This window comes from Mycetomoellerius zeteki, unplaced genomic scaffold (genome assembly GCF_001594055.1).
Source record: "Mycetomoellerius zeteki isolate Tzet28-1 unplaced genomic scaffold, Tzet1.0 scaffold291, whole genome shotgun sequence".
NCBI classification, from domain to species: Eukaryota; Metazoa; Arthropoda; class Insecta; order Hymenoptera; family Formicidae; genus Mycetomoellerius; species Mycetomoellerius zeteki.
In genome coordinates this window covers 76,192-93,054 of record NW_017257273.1, presented here as the reverse complement: position 1 = coordinate 93,054, position 16,863 = coordinate 76,192, and the positions used below count along the sequence as shown (strand labels likewise).

At 32.2% G+C, this 16,863-nt stretch overlaps 2 protein-coding genes across 2 annotated transcripts; both read left to right on the top strand.

Moving 5' to 3' along the window:
- Positions 1–410: 410 nt before the first annotated feature.
- On the top strand, positions 411–2,110 carry LOC108724327 (uncharacterized). The gene is made up of 2 exons (XM_018450653.1): positions 411–1,657; positions 2,030–2,110. Exon 1 carries the CDS (start codon positions 411–413, stop codon positions 1,653–1,655), a length of 1,245 nt encoding a protein of 414 aa, XP_018306155.1. The 3' UTR covers positions 1,656–1,657; positions 2,030–2,110.
- A 920-nt stretch (positions 2,111–3,030) lies between these two features.
- On the top strand, positions 3,031–8,240 carry LOC108724335 (integumentary mucin C.1). The gene is made up of 3 exons (XM_018450673.1): positions 3,031–3,411; positions 5,164–5,610; positions 5,870–8,240. Exons 1-3 carry the CDS (start codon positions 3,354–3,356, stop codon positions 5,962–5,964), a joined length of 600 nt encoding a protein of 199 aa, XP_018306175.1. The 5' UTR covers positions 3,031–3,353; the 3' UTR covers positions 5,965–8,240.
- Positions 8,241–16,863: the final 8,623 nt, after the last annotated feature.

Below are 16,863 nucleotides of genomic sequence, written 5' to 3'. Positions count from 1 at the left end.
CCGAACCGACACAGTTTTGAAAAAGAGTCGGAAGTCACGTCGACGCTCGCAAAAAAAATGAAAACAACGCCTGTGATGTTGATATTGAAGTCGACGCTACATTTGGTTATCGATTTATAAATTTTGTTCCGGTATTTGCGGCCCTCGCTCAAATTCTTATATGCAAAGAGTGTGGTAATAGTGTGAGTTTTACAGAAACGAGCAAGAGAGGGCTTGGTTTCAAGATCGTTGTTTCGTGTGGCACATGTAGCGATACTCACATTAACAACAGCCCGCATATCGAAAATGCATATGATATAAATAGACGTTTGATTTTTGCTTGGAATAGGACAATATGGTATTTCAAAGTTTTGTGCTCTAATGAGTCTGCCCAAGCCCATCTACCAAAGCACATACGATATTATAATATTATGAATCTAATAACCACAGCCGTAAATGCCGTAAGAACAAAATCAAGTAAGCAAGCAGCTGAAACAGAAAAGAGTATTGCAGCCAGCAAAGGGGAAACGGCGGGCCTCACGGTTTCAAGTGATGGGTCGTGGCGGAAAAGAGGTTTCTCCTCGTTGTTCGGATTTGTTACTTTGATTGGATGGCACACTGGGAAGGTGCTTGACGTCCTTGTCAAATCAAAGTACTGCAAATGTTGCGAGCACTGGAACAAGAAGTGCGATACAGCCGAATACGAGGAGTGGGCTGCTCATCATGAAAGCGTATGCCAAACGAATCATAGCGGATCGGCGGGTAAAATGGAGGTGGACGCAATTCTTGAGATGTTTCGCCGCTCCGAAGATTTGTACAATACACGCTATGCATTCTACATCGGCGATGGTGACTCAAAAACTTACAAAGGCATTGTCGATGGTAAACCTTATGATGATTTAGTAGTTGTCAAAAAAGAGTGCATAGGGCACGTGCAGAAGCGGATGGGCACAAGGCTGAGAAATTTAAAAAAACAAGTTAAAAATTTAGGTGGCAAAGGGAAACTTATCGTCACGGACAAGCTTATCGACGAATTATCTGTGTATTATGGATTAGCTATCCGCAGAAATTGTGACTCCGTCGAAGCTATGCGAAATGATATATGGGCCACCTTATACCATAAAATTTCCACCAACGAAAATCCCCAGCATGAAAAATGCCCGATCGGCCCTAACTCTTGGTGTACGTGGCAGCAAGCCGCCGCTGCAAACACCCTATCTATTTATGATCATAAGCCACCTATGTCCACGGAAATTTTCAACGCTATTCAAAAAGTATACCAGGATTTAACAACAGAGGACCTGCTATCAAGATGTCTGGGTGGATACACGCAGAACTCGAATGAGAGTTTTAATTCCATCGTGTGGACGATAGCTCCGAAGTCAATTTCAAGTGGCAAGAAGATTCTCGATATAGCGGTCGACATAGCAGCCATACTTTTTAATGAAGGATTCAAAGGACTTTTTGAAGTAATGGCTTTACTAGGATTAAAGATTGGCTACGAGACTTATAATTTTTGCCACGAAATCGACGAACACCGCGTAAGAGCTGCGGAGCACTCGTCGTCGGCATCAAGAAAAGAGGCTCGAAAGGAACATGTTTCAGCCAGGAAAGAAACTGAGGAGCATAATCTAAACTTGGAAGGGATGCTTTATGGTCCTGGCATAAGCGAGTAAAGGTAAAAAAATCACTAAGCCCCTATTTTAAAAATTTCACGTAGAAAAACAGTTGTGAAACTTTAAACGCGATTATCTCGAAACCACGTTTTTGAAATCGGGCGAACACATAACTCGGGCAATTTTCATCCGATGTACATAAAATTTTAACTGTAGCTTCTTAGATAGATTCTCTAAAGAAGTACACACGATTTTTACGATTGATTAACAATTACGGTTTTTATAAACAAATTAAGGCCGATTTTTTCGTCAAAAAAGGATACTTTTTTTCAAGATGATGTCATTTTGCGAAAAAACCATATTTCTTAATAATCGTGTGTACTTCTCTAGCAAAACTAATGTAAAAAATAAAAAAATTTTTCTTTTTGTTCCAGATGATGATCCAAAAAAGTTATTAGTTCGCCCGTGGAGCGCCTAAAAAAAAAGTGCTCTTACCGCAGCAGCGACTACGCCGCAATTTTGTATTTTTTTCATTAAAAAAATTTTTTTTGTATACTTAAATACATGCAAAATAAACCCTCTGAACCTCATTTTGAGTGCTTTTTTAGTACTTTCAAAAAAAATTCATAAAAAAAGTCTAATTTTTCAGTGTGTCAATTAGATGTAACCCCTTAAAACCCTACGATCGCTACGACTTCTATTGTAGACCCCGCATTACAGTAATCTTGAGACGTAAACTTAAGCCGATGAGTCAGTCAGAATACTGCTTTAAGGCCCAGTTCCACAACTCACAATTAATTCTTAATCGAGGTTCAACTTATTCACTGTCTCTTTCCAATTCTAGAATTGGAAAGAGACAGTGAATAAGTTGAACCTCGATTAAGAATTAATTGTGAGTTGTGGAACTGGGCCTAAATCTACGTAATCTGACGGAAATAGAAATAGCAGTAAACTTATCCATAAGACAAATTTCAACCGATTGAAATTTGTCTTATATAATATATACTGGCCTATAAATCGTATATTCCTTCCTGATACAAAAGGCATCACATATTATCGTTTTCCGAAGGAAATTAATATTTGTCATTAGTATTAATATTAATATTTGTCACATTTATAAACTCTTGTATTGTTTTTACAAATTTTAATTTTATTTGTATATTTGTCTATTCTTTATATATATTTTTATCAATACTATATTTGAATTTAGTGCTAATTTTGAAGCAAGCATTTGATTGGTTGTTCTATAATGGCGAATTCGATCGGAAGCATTATTATAGTGCGTATTAAAGCCGTTGTACACTGATTTAATTTGAGTATAAAAGTGAAATGCAAATATTTTAAATTATAAAATACATATTTTACCTGAACGCCTCTATATTCTTATATTATAATCCGAATACAAAGCACATGCAAAATGAGTGGAGTTTTAATTTGCCCAATTTCTTATCTAGGGACTATTAAGCTGTGTTGCTGGTAACTATGCGTTACTGTCGCCATCTTTAACGTTGTACCACAGTATACACTGTGGTTGTACGTAACGGTCGCTACTGGTCGCTACTGGTCGTTGCAACTGCTGCAAGTCGTTTCGAAGTGTTGAGAGTTCACACCGCACACGACAATCACGATCAGCATTCAGCAACGATCAGTCCGGTGTGGCTCAGTGGCAGTGCACGTTGTATTTTATCGTTCTTTATCGTTTCTGCGCAATCTGTACATTTTGAAAAAAACGAGAAATTTTTCCACAATTTTCGAAAAATGAAGTCTGCTTACTTGATCTACGCGTTACTATGTGTGACGCTGGTGCTGGCCGTGGGTGAGTTGGTTAATTCTAAATATTGGCGCGTAACGATTGCAAAGTGCGTTTCTTATATATGTGTAATAACGAAGCTTAAAAAGCACGCGATATCAGGTGGACGATAGTCGACTGCTGGGTTCCACGTCTTATCGGGGGACGCCTACTTGCATCGAATTACCGATAGCGCCGATAGCGCTGTATCAGGTTTTTCCAGTAGCGACGTTCAAGAAATTTATGTATTCGTAGACTCGCGCTTTCCGCATTCAGGGTAGCGATCATATAACTTTTTCTTCAGAGCGGAAACGTGAAAAATGAAAATTTGTAGGTATGTATGTGTGTACATATACACGCATACGTACAAGAAATTTTCCGCTCTAGGGATAAAGTTACATGATCGCTACCCTGTTCACGCGTAAAGATATTCTTTTTTCCTTTCCTTCTTTTTTCTTTTCGCGAGAAGTCTACAAAAATATAAGATTGATTTAAAAAAAACATCGATCCGTTAAAAACAGCGCCATTAAGACTCAGCACATACCTCATACGCACGTTCGACCTTCGTTACACAACGGCGGTGGTCTAGAGTAGATTGCTATTGATTTTTCGCTGACCACCACCATCCGAATCTTAGCTATGATGAGCGATAACGATCGGTCGCGCAACGGCTTAATGACTACGTTTACACGGAACGATTTACGCCGAAGTTATTACATCGATGTTACGAAACTGGCCAATCACAGTCATTCTATTCTTCTGAGGAATAGCTATGATTAGTCAGTTTCATAACATCGATGTTATAACTTCGTTGTAAATCAAGCCGTGTAAACGTAGTCAATGTTTCATCGTCGTCAGTAATACATTCGCGATTGCTGACAAACGATATATAGACCAGCGATATGATACTGTTGAAATTTCGTCATATAAAAAAAAATTCTTTTTATGTATGCTCGTTTCTACCAAAGTAGACGCGTAAATCTCAGTTTACTCAGTTATTCTTCTTTTTTTTTTTAATTTATAAAACAGAAAAGGATGAATTAGTTGAATTGAGATTAAAATTAAACTACATTCGTAGAAACTTTAGGCGTTAGTTAAACTGTTCATCTTTTCTCTTTTTTTATTCTAACATGAAGAGAAAAGGAGGAAAAATGAATCAAGAAGTTCAACTGAAATGACACATCTAAAGATATTAATATGTGTTTGTATTTGTTAAACGTAAATCGATGTCTGAAATTATTTGACACAGTAAAAAAATTAAGTAAAACATTAAGAGGGATTGTGTATCTTGAAACGATGTGAAAATTACAAAAGTGAACAAATTTATTAGATATTGACCAATAAAATTATAAATATTGTAGTGAATTTGCTCACTTTTGTCATTTTTATCTCATTTCAAAATACATAATTCTCTGGTAAAAATTATATTCGAATGTTTAAAATTTTTTTAATCGCAGAACATCAGTCTGAAAAATTTTATATTGTCAGAAATTGATTCAAATTTTATTTTTGCTTCATATTTAAAAATGAATATCATTAATTAAGAGTAACATCTTAAAAATTGTTTTATTTAATGCTTATGAGTGATGCGCACATGCATTTATACACATAAAAAAATATTTGCTCGCGTTATAAATGAGAACAAAATGAAGTTTTAGATATATTTTTTTATTTCATTGGAAGTCGCAGGAAAACCAGTTTTAAATGTATTTAAAAATTGAAATATATAGAATATTTATTTATTAAAAAAATTAATGTATGAATTCTTTATATATTTAGGTACAGTACAAAGTGAAACTTCTTCAACCGAGTCTCTGAATAATAGTCATTCGGAATCTAACACAGAAAGGACTACTGCTGTACCAAACGTCACTGTTAAATCTGTAATTGCTCCAAACCCAAATAATATAACTAATAATACAACTACTCCTACTCCTACTACTACTACTGCTATTGCTACTACTAATGCTACTACTAATGCTACTACTGCTACTACTGCTACTACTCCTACTACTCCTACCACTACCAATGGTACCACCAGCATTTCCACTACTACTGTTACTACTACTGTTACACCTCCAACTACTGTACCAACAAGTACAACAGCAAAAACAACCAGCCATGTTCCAACATCTCCACCTACATCCACTAGCACAGCTTCATCGAAGACAACAGCTGTACCACCATCTTCTAAAGATCGCCACTTTGATGGTCTAAGCTTCTTTGGTACGTAAGAGATATTCTGTTACTTATTTCTATAAATTGATTGAGACATATATCTTAGATAAGACAATAAAATAAAAAATTCTACAAAAATTTTATAATATTAAAATAATTAAAATTGCATAAATTGCGAATACTGGTTTTAAAAAAATTCTTTTAGATGAATTTCTTTATTATAAATGTTTTATTGTATTCGATTTAATGTAACAGATACGATTAAATATCTGTTAATTAAATAGTCATGTATATCTTTTTATTACAGGTGGCATTATCCTTACTACATGTTTGATGGCAATCGCCGCGTTCTCATGGAAGTTCTATAGGCAATGTAAGGAAGGGAACTACCGTACACTGTGATAACGTGCAAGGCGCTACATAACAGACTTTCGTCAAGTAAACACAGTTAATTGAATTAAGAACTATGAATAATTATTTTATTGTAATAATATTGCGTATTTTTATAACGCAGTTAAAGTGTTGCGTGGTTAAGTGCTCTTAGTAATGTGATGTACAACCACGTTTCGTTTTTCTCAATACATATATGTAATAAAGAGGGAGGGGGGTCATGTGTATTCATATGTATTGGAAACAACATTGTATGTATATGCGTCATTTTACTAGTAGATGAGAAATTGTGACGATTACGTGTTGCAAGTAGGAGCAGTACAGGATATGAGGGAGAGGGAAAGTGAGCGCATTGACGAAAGCCAATGACCAATCAAACGTACATTCCATAAGAGAGAAAAAATTGAGATTATAGTTCTTTAAACGCGCATTATCCTTATTAGCTTTCGCTCAAACTGTAACTGTTAGCAAGCTGTATCTTTAATCTATGATGTGGTATATACATTCCACAGTAAAGTTACATAAGATCCGACTTTTCTACGAGAGGAGAGAGAAAAGAGAAAGTATTAAATTTAAGAAACAGCTTGACGCAGGTATTTTAGCGTGGAAACGCTATGCCAAAGCGAAACGAATCTTCGAAATGTTCGAATCTTAACAGACGTATAAATTACATCGACGTGTCTGAGACGCGCTATATAATATGAATACTTAAAGCCAATTATTGGCTATTATTAAAAATATATATAATAGTTTTGCGGTATGATATATAATATGCACGAGCTATTAACTCTCTCCTTTATATATCCTTATCACTGGTCTTACTCTACAATATTTTTTCGACAAAATTTGAGCAACGCGTGGATAATCGTATAAACATTTAAGACACCATCAGAATGAAAATTCTTTTTTTAAATTAGATTTTGCATTTTTTTATATATTTATTTTTATTTACTCGGCATCGCCTAAAGGACTCCGCGCGTTTCTTATAGATTTTGGTTCTCGGTCAAATCTTCTCATATTTTGGGAAATTGTAGAGTTCCAGGTTTTCTGATTAAAAGTGTTAATGGGCGCGACCTAAAATTAATAGTTTTCGAGATATAACTGTTCAAACTTCACGATTCCGAAACTTTGATCGGCTATAATTTCTTTTAGTTCATTTTAGCACTTTGATCCATATAGAACAATCAATAGAACTCTTTAGAAGGCCATCAGAACTCTTAAGAAAATACCGGATTTCCAAAAAAATTTTTTCAAAATTTTCTCTGGAAGAAAATTTTTTTTAGATTTCTGGCATTCTGTTCTGAGTTCTATAGCCCCTCCTCCCCCAAGAGTTCTAACAATTATCCTTAATAATCAAATAGCTGAGGCTGCAAACAAAAACATTCTAACGCCTTAAAGTAGTGCCAGAAATTAAAAAAAATTTTTTCAGAGAATTTTTTTTGAAAAATTTTTTTTGGAAATCCGGTATTTTCTTGAGAGTTCTAATGGCTCTCCAAAGAGTTCTATCAATTGTCCTATATGGATCAAAGTGCTTAAATTAATCGTAAAGAAGTTGTAGCCGATTAAATTTCCGGAATCGTGAAGTTTGAACTGTTATATCTCGAAAATGTTATTTTAGGAAATCGTGCATTGACACTTTTAATCAGGACACCTGAAAGTACAATTTCCCAAAATATGATAAGATTTGACCCGAGAACCAAAATCCATAAGGAACGTGCGGAGTCCTTTGTATTGTATATATGTACAATGCATGTAACAATTTTATTTTTGTATAATTTCATTCTTGAACATTCAAGATATTGTCGATTATTTACACGTTGCAATCGTAACCGCCATTATCATAAAACTCTCTTTAAGCTTTTAAAAATACTTATTCGTTAAATAGAATGCCTAAGTATTAAATAGTTCCTTTCTCACATATTCGCCTAAAATGAATCAAACTACAAGAAATCAAGGAAATGCTTTTTATTTTTTTTTGTACAACGTATTACCAATAGACCACAATTTAATTTACGATTTTTTTCATAGCAAGTATTGTGAGATAATATTTTAAATAGCACAGTATTGTATTAAGGCCCAGTTTCATAACTCACGATTAACTCTTAATCGAGGTTTAACTTATTCATTATCTCTTTCCAATTCAATTGAAAAGAGATGAGAAACAAGTTGAATCTCGGTTAAGAGTTAACCGTGAGTTGTAAAACTGGGCCTAAGGACGATATTCATAATCGATTCTTATATTCAAGACCGTCTTCAATATAGTCTTAAGATGTCACGAACCAATCAGAGGGCCGTTTTAGCATCTTAAGACATTACTTAAGACGATCTTGAAATAAGAACGGACTATGAATACCTAAATATGTTAAGCGATATTCTAAGTATAACGTGTCATGTTTAGTATAAAAGAAACAAAGAAAGATATATTATATGTTACATTGTGCAATATATCTCTTTCAGTTTGTCTATACAACATTGAAAATCCAAATACTGCGTTAATATTTTACGAAGCCTAATCCTCTTCCTGATATTTCTCTCACAATCACTGTTACGTAATATAGTATCACTATCGTAACAGATATATCTCCAGTTGCGTGCTATTTGTTTTGTCAACATTTATTACGAAGAGAATTTTGAAAAAAAAAAGAAATACAAATTCTTCTCAATAGAATAAATTTTCGTATTTAATATCACGTCACACACACAGCGGTTCTGATTATACCAATGTCAAAACACGTAGCGGTCCTCGGCCCGACGATCGATTGTTTTCGCAATACCGGAAGAAAGAGCGTCTCTCGCGCATCATCATCGTTTGCTTCTGCAAACGAGAACAATTCTGACGTCATTTTGCAATTTATACGTCGCTCATCCGATACAAATTTTTTGTTGTCGTTATGCCGGGAATATAAAGAGATGCCTTATCTGTTTTCGGGCATCTTAATTACTGTTTTATGATAATTATGATATTTTCAAACAAATTCATTCAATAATCATAATCGCCGCCGAGCAGAAGACCGCTACGTATTTTGCCATTCATTGGCATCGCCAGAATCGCTGACGCGATATTAAGTACGGAAATTTACCTTGTCCAGAAAGGGTATTGATCGCATAGCGCCGTTGTTATACGTACTTGACACACATATTTCCGCTTAAAACTAATACCCTGCTCACACACGTACAGAAACTCGCGACTCTAATCGTTGGTTCCTCAAGAAAAGAAAAATCCATTATGTCGCACGAAGGTGCAAAAGAAGAAAAGAAAACAACGGGGAAAGGTGAAAGGACAGATCGATAACGAGCAAACCACCTACCGGGTATTGTGAATAAGGATTTGCATTCAACAGAGAGAAAGAGAGAGGGGGAGGGAGAGAGAGAGAGAGAGATATCTACAATTTCATCGAGGCTGCGACGAGATATTCGATGCGGCAAACACGGCGCAGGACGAAGTAGTGATATTGCAGTCGATAAACTTGCTTGGCTACAATAATTTATTCGGTTGAAAGTTCGCTGATAGCTGATAGTTCCTTTTGAGAAAACGGTTGTAGGCTATTCAGTTACTACGCATCGATTTCGGAAAATTCCAACGTTATATTTCGAATAGTGTATAATTTATACAGAACGGTTATCTCGAATTTATTAATTGTTGGGGATATTCTAATTCGATATTTTGAATAATCTGCTTTAAAAATATTTTAATAAATTCTAGGTAATAAATGTCTTCTTCTCCATTTTGTATAAATTATACACTATTTTAAATGCAATATTTACTTCTTGCAAAATTATACAACATTATGTTGATGATATAAGAGGAATATAGGAATATTATCGAATATAATCAAACTGAATATACCATATATTGTATATAGTAGGATTATGATTTGCATTAAATATAATCATATAATATATAATAAAATATTTTATTTGATCGAGTCGAACTTTATGGAAGCCACATGTGATTTTATTCCCGTCTTGTATATTGAGCGTGCGAGTGTTGCGGCGTAACATTCCCAGAGATGAGATAGGATATGGAAAACCACAGATAAAAAAAACACGCATGTAAGAGAAGAGATCGCTTCGAGACGAGTGTGACGTAATGAAAAAAAAAGAGGAAAAAACACCAACGTAACATCACCTTTTGTTTCGTGTGAATCGTCTGACGAAAACATGTATTATAATTCGTTTCAAAATGTAAATTGTTTCGCAAAAGTGAACGGAAAATATTTCCGATTATTAGAAGAAATATACGCGAAAGAAATCTCGAGGTAACTGAAATTTAAAATCAATTTCCTGGTTTTAAAGATTAACTTTAAAGATTAACTTTCATCAGAAAACTACAGATCTAGAATTTTGAAATTCGGTTAATTAATAAATCCTCAATAATTATATTACTGAACTGAGATTAAAAATATTTCTGATCTGAGAACTACAGATATAATTTTTATACACATACGTGGCTATCAACAAGGTGGTTGCTTAAAACCAGTGGGACGATTATATATGTATATATAATCCTAGTTATTAAAAACAGCTATTTTTCAACAAATTTTTTTGAAGGGATTACCAAATATTATAGAATATGATAATACGAAAATGCAAATCTGCTTCCCACATGTTACAAAATACAGATGTTTAAATAAAAAGTATTTTTCAGGAATTAGGAATGCCATACGGAAAGAACAATTTAAAAATTTAGCTAGATACAGATCTGAAAATAATTTTGGATCATCATAATTACGTAGAAATCTCAAGGATGATGAATAATGCTGCAAAAAGTTTTGACTACCAACCAGTTTGAGTGCCCTACATAATTATTGATAGTCTAACATTAAATCTATAGCTAAATTTTTAAATACTTTAATAAAACTGTTTTTTTCTGTATACCAGTTCATACAGAATAAGAATCTTTTATAAACTAAATTTGTAAATAAATAAAATAATATACTTTAATATTAATTTCAAATAGACTAAAATAGAATTCTTTTTCTTTACATGATTTAAATTTAATATTTGTTGTATTATAGATATAAGAGTGTATCAAAAGTCTAGGAACGGTCGAATATCTCGAAAGCAAAGCATTTTTGAGAAAAAAGTTTTAAACAAAAGTTGTAAAATTTAAAAAGATCTATTTACTGATCACATCCGTTTGATGGCATCGCCAAGGTTAGGTCAAGGGCAAATCGAGTTTTTTAAATGGAACCCCCTATTTTTCATTGCATATTCTTATAGCTTATTTTGAGAGCTTTTCAAAATACTACAATAAAGTTCATTTTTATAAGTACTTTTCGAGTTATGAGAAAATTACTTAAAAGTTACAGTACCACCGGTGTTACACAAGATATTGGACCGACTAAAATCTTTTGAATGTTGGTCAGTCATGCCCTGGATAACATTTGTTAAGATCAAAACCATTGGAGGGTTGTTCCTCATAATTTGATTTTTGCATTAAAAATTCATTTTTACAACTTTTGTCTAAATCATTTTTCTCAAAAATGCTTTGCTTTCGAGATATTCGACGGTTACCGGACTTTTGATACACCCTGCATATATATATATATATATATATACAGGGTTCGGCCGAATAATACGTAAAAGCGGACATGCCGTGATTCCTTATAAAAAAATATAAAAAATATATAGAATAAAATTTTTCGATTTTCTGTTTAGTTTTCGAAAAAATCGAGTTTGAAAATCCGCTGCATACATATGCTGTTATGGTTATGCTACGGTTCATCGAGGGATGTATAACGCGTATAGTGTTTATAAATTATAAAAAACAATATTTACACGGAATCTAAAAGCTATTAGATTTAAAGAAAAACACAAAAGAAAATTTTTAGTGAACAAAAAAAATTTTATTTTATCAATTACAGTATTGCTGGAACTGTTGTCCTCGTTGTTGGATACATAACTGTGCCCGTCTAATTATCGATGCCTGAACCTTCTGCAATGTATTTTGGTTTTTTAATTGCTCGAATGCGTGATTTGTTGCGTAATTAATCGCTCAACAAATCATAGCTTAGCTTATGTACGCAACGGATTCTCAAATCCAATTTTCTCGAAAACTAAGCAGAAAATTGAAAAATTTTATTCTATATATTTTTTTACTTTTTTATAAAGAAAACGTCATGGCCGCTTTTATATGTCATTTGGCCGGACCCTGTATATAGGTATACACAGTATGTCCCAATAACTATTAGCACTTGAAATATCTTTGAATCTATAAGGTCTAGGGGAAAATTTGTAGAACTAAAATTGCCATGTGAAAAGATCTATCATATGGCGATAATAATTTTTGTCTAGGTGGAGACGTTTCAGAGATTTCAAGGTCAACTTCATTTTTTTAAATAGAATTATATAATTTTTTTTTACGTAATATGATTCCTCTAGTTATTTTGGGTATAAAAGTATTAAGGTATAAAAGTGAAAAATCAATTGTTTATGAGATATTTTATACTTTATTCTGGCATATATTGACATAAAATGTTAAATAACTCGTAAATTAATAATTTATTGATAATCGTACCTTAGTACTTTTATGAACAGAATAATGAGAAATAAGATTAAAAGCGAATAAAGAAAACACGTAGTTGTTTTAAAAAATATGGCTACAAAATGGATAACTTTAAATAAACAACTGTATTTTCTTTCCACCAATTGATTCATCTCATTATTTTGTTCATAACTGTATTAAAGTAAGATTATCAAAAAGTTATTAATTTACGAGTTATTTAACATTTTATGTCAATATATGCCAGAATAAAGTATAAAATATCTCGTAAACTATTGATTTTTCAATACTTCTACTTTAATACTTTTATGAGCGCAAAATAACTAGAAGAATCATATTACGTAAAAAAATCATATAATATAATTCCATTAAAAAAAATAAAGTTTACTTGAAATCTCTGAGCGCCTTCATCTGGATAAAAAAATATTATTGCAATATGATAGACCCTTTCATATCGTGCAATTTTGGTTATACAAATTTTCCTCTAGACCTTATAGATTCGAAGATATTTCAGGTGCTAATAGTTATTAGGACACTTTATGTATAATTTTAAATATATAAATTGCGAAAAACGAGAATTTCTCACATTTTTGTAAAAATAAAATCAGCGCCGAATTAGTCAAAAAACCATTAAATAATAATAAAGACATGGCACATTCAATATTGCATCTAACTGGATAATTACATAATTATATATAATTGCATGATGATACACGTACGGATATATACCGAAGTATCTTTTTATCGCATCTCTCTCTGACAAGATATCGTAAATATCAACTATAAAATTATTTTTTATCTCTTATTCATTTTTTGTGCAGTTATAAATTGTATCTCCCCATGTGCTTATCAACTCACATTCAGGACCGGCGTAACAATTCAGAGAAAAATTCAAGAGAGGTTATTGCTTACGTCAACTTTTCAATGTTCAACAACAAGAGTTTTCGCACCTGTGAGGTCTCAAACTGAGGTCCTGTTAAAAAGGTCTACTTGAAATACAAAAAACCAATTTCGAATATCGTTGTTACATCACTTATTCGCATGTGTTTTTTTCTTTAAAAAATCGACTTTATATTGGCAAAAAATAATATATTGCAAAAAAGATGTAAAATTATATAAATAAAAAATCGTATGATATATAACGAAAATATTTACATTATAAATTGTGTGATTCTTGCACTTGTTGTTCACTTAATTTTATATACTTCTTTTATAGAGTATAGTTGAAAGGTCCAGTGGTTTTATAACACTCTCTATAACTCGTCGACTTATAACGATCAGCGATCGCGAAACGGAAAAAGAATAAGCTCGCTAGAGCGTGATATACCTTTACTCCTTTCACCGAAGGCCTGCTCTGCAGCTCACTTTATTTATACCTTGATAGAATTTCTAAGGATATCAACACGAAATTATATACCGCACGATTACGAGCTGCGGACGATAACCGTGCACGGAGTTGAGAGTAAAACGCTGCTTCAATGGTGCAAAAGAGCGATATGAATTTAACGGCGTGTGCCGCACGAGTTTTTATCAGATCTGAAAACGAGTCTCGTATATTTTGCGCAAAAAGAAATAGCGTAGATTTTTAGATTCTACGAGCTTTGTTTCAGTATGCAGTGTAAAAAGAAGTATGTAAATTATATGGACAATAAGTGTACAAACCATAAGATTCATAACGGAAGCGTAATACATTTCACATTTTATTCCTGTTATTCATACAATTTTACTTTCTTCACAGCACTTTATTTTAATATACGCCGTATAAAAGCATGAAAACCAAATAAAATTGCATAAACATCTGCACATGTAAAAGTCACCCAATTGATAATGGAAATGTAAATAAATCATGTAATATAAGTATTTTTTTTATATATTCATAAATTTTATATAAATATAAATATAATTTAATATATATAATTAATATAATATATATATAATATTTAATATAATTTTATATAAATATATGTTTATATTGAGTTAAGGAAAGTCTTTTTATAAGTTGGTAAAAAGATCTTTCCCCATCAATATCTTCGTTAAAAATCGATCAAAATTTAAATTTAAAAAAGAATTTTAAAGCTTGAAATCTCTACTTTCGAATGGTTACTATATTTTTTAAATTTATGTAAGTTTTGTAATTTTTATATATAGAAAACTACGAGCTGAAAAAAATAAAAAAATTTTCTTTTCACTTTGTAGGTCTGTAGCGTGCCTAAAAAAAATTTGAGCAAATTTTCGACTGTCGATCGTGAAAGTTTGAAGCTTTTCCGACAAAATTTTTTAAGACCGTTCTTATGATTTTTTGTTCCTGAATTACTCGCGGATTAAGTAAAAAGGAACATTCTGACTTTATTGCTCGTATAAACTCCATTAAAAATCATCGTATCGTAATTGAAAATACAGATTCTTAAAGCTGAAACGTTGCTCTATCAAGTGGTGTAATTGCCAATTTTTTAAAAATAGAATATATAGGTTGCTAAAAGTTTTTTTACCAACTTGTAAAGGAACTTTTTCCCTAACCCAATACACACACACACACACTCACGTATAATTCTCATAATAATTTGAAATTAGATAAAAAGTCACTCATGTAAATGAGTAAAAAATATTTTATTAAAAAAAAAGATTAAGTATTACGCATATACTATATAATATTTAATCTTTTTAATAAAACATTTTTTATCTTGCAATGTGATATACATATTATATATAATATGACTTTTTATCTAGTTCCCTATGAGAATTATTTTATAACAAAAAATAGTATAATTACATTATATTATGTGTTGTGTTTGTATAATGTAAATATTTTATTATATGTGAAAAACGCTGTGTATGTGTACGTGACTCGCTAAAGTTTACGTGATGTTCGCAATGTCCCTTAATTTTATTCAACTTTAATTTCATTTAAACTCCAGTGAATTTAATTTATTCTCTTCATATGTAGAATTTTAATCTCGTCAAGACATTTGATATTAAATATTAAAATTATTCAATTCGAAGTTCATTATCGTTTAAGGCTCGGTTCCACTAATGTAAAATCAAACTAATGTAAAATCTAATTTTGGTTCAATTTGCTCTTTTACTAATTTTAAGGATTATGCCCGTTTCTACCGATATAGATTAATTTTAATCTTGGTTTAACTTACTCCCTCATCTTTTTTAAATTTTAGAACTCTCTTTCTCTAGAAAAAGATAAAGAGTTGAACTAGGATTAAAATTAAAATACATTGATAGGAATTAGAAAAAGATAAACAGTAAGTTATATCAAGATTAAAGTTAATTTTATCATTGGTGGAACCGGGGCTTAATTTGCTTTGATTCAAGTCGTTAAATCAAATTACGATCATCCTAACTTTTAGATGAGAGTTATTAAATCTGTTTGATTGGTTATCTCGCGTTCATTAAAAGTAATATTATCTATCGCTCACGAAATCGTCAAATTGTAAAATACCCGAATAGCAAGTGACAGAATACAAACAATAACATCACATCAATGTTACATAATTTCCTATATACTCAACAATATAACTGTATAATATATGTTATATTACATTTGTATTGTTGAGTAGGAAATTATAATATTGATGTAATATTACTGTTAGTTTATGTTCTGCGGGTAATTAATGCGCTAAGGGAAGAGTAGCGGATGTTCGTGAGTCAGAGTACTTTTCCTTAGGAGCTGCTATTAACGCTGATCGTTAATAGCAGAGCATACCCTCGTATATCTCCTTTGCCTTTTCTTTCTACTCCCCTCTTATTCTTCTCCCATATCATTCTCCTTGCCCTTGCTCTTCTTTACCAGCCTAGAACCATTTCCTTCCCTTGCGTCTCTTTCTCTTTATAGCTCTTCTTTTGCTCAACTCGTGCAATTCTGTCTTCCAAGCGATTCCCCTCCTCTTCGGTACTAAAAAATTCAATATAATAAAAAAAGATGTAATACTTTTCATGGGAAAAAAAAGCTTCACAGGATGTAACTTTTATCAGAAGAAATTTTGTTGAACTTCATACGTGCGCGTTACAAAAAATCTGATGTAAATACACTATAATTTTCTCTATTATTGTATTCTTTAAAATTTTTAATAGAAAAAGTCATAACGTTTTTAATTTAAAACTGTAATCGATATCGTGATTTTATTTATCCATTACGTCGAGATACGTATTCAAATTTATTTGAAACAATACAAATGCGATATGAGTCTAGAAATTAGCGTGCGCAATGCAGGTGTTTGTATATAAATACATTTTTCGGCTGCTTTAAATATAATATCTTGAATCTATTAGTATGTCTATCCATAATATATCAAAGGCAAAACGTTTCTCTTTTATCGCCATCCTATATGTGATTAGCTCGGAGAGTAACGGTAGCGCAGCAATCGTTCTTGCAAGGAGAACAAGAAACGCGCGCT

Bases quoted from the DNA above. Each gene is read 5' to 3' on its own strand.
- LOC108724327 (XM_018450653.1), top strand. From the start codon at position 411: ATGAATCTAATAACCACAGCCGTAAATGCCGTAAGAACAAAATCAAGT.
- LOC108724335 (XM_018450673.1), top strand. From the start codon at position 3,354: ATGAAGTCTGCTTACTTGATCTACGCGTTACTATGTGTGACGCTGGTG. The intron at 3,412-5,163 runs GTGAGTTGGTTA...TTATATATTTAG, and splicing joins GACGCTGGTGCTGGCCGTGG to GTACAGTACAAAGTGAAACT. The intron at 5,611-5,869 runs GTACGTAAGAGA...TTTTTATTACAG, and splicing joins TGATGGTCTAAGCTTCTTTG to GTGGCATTATCCTTACTACA.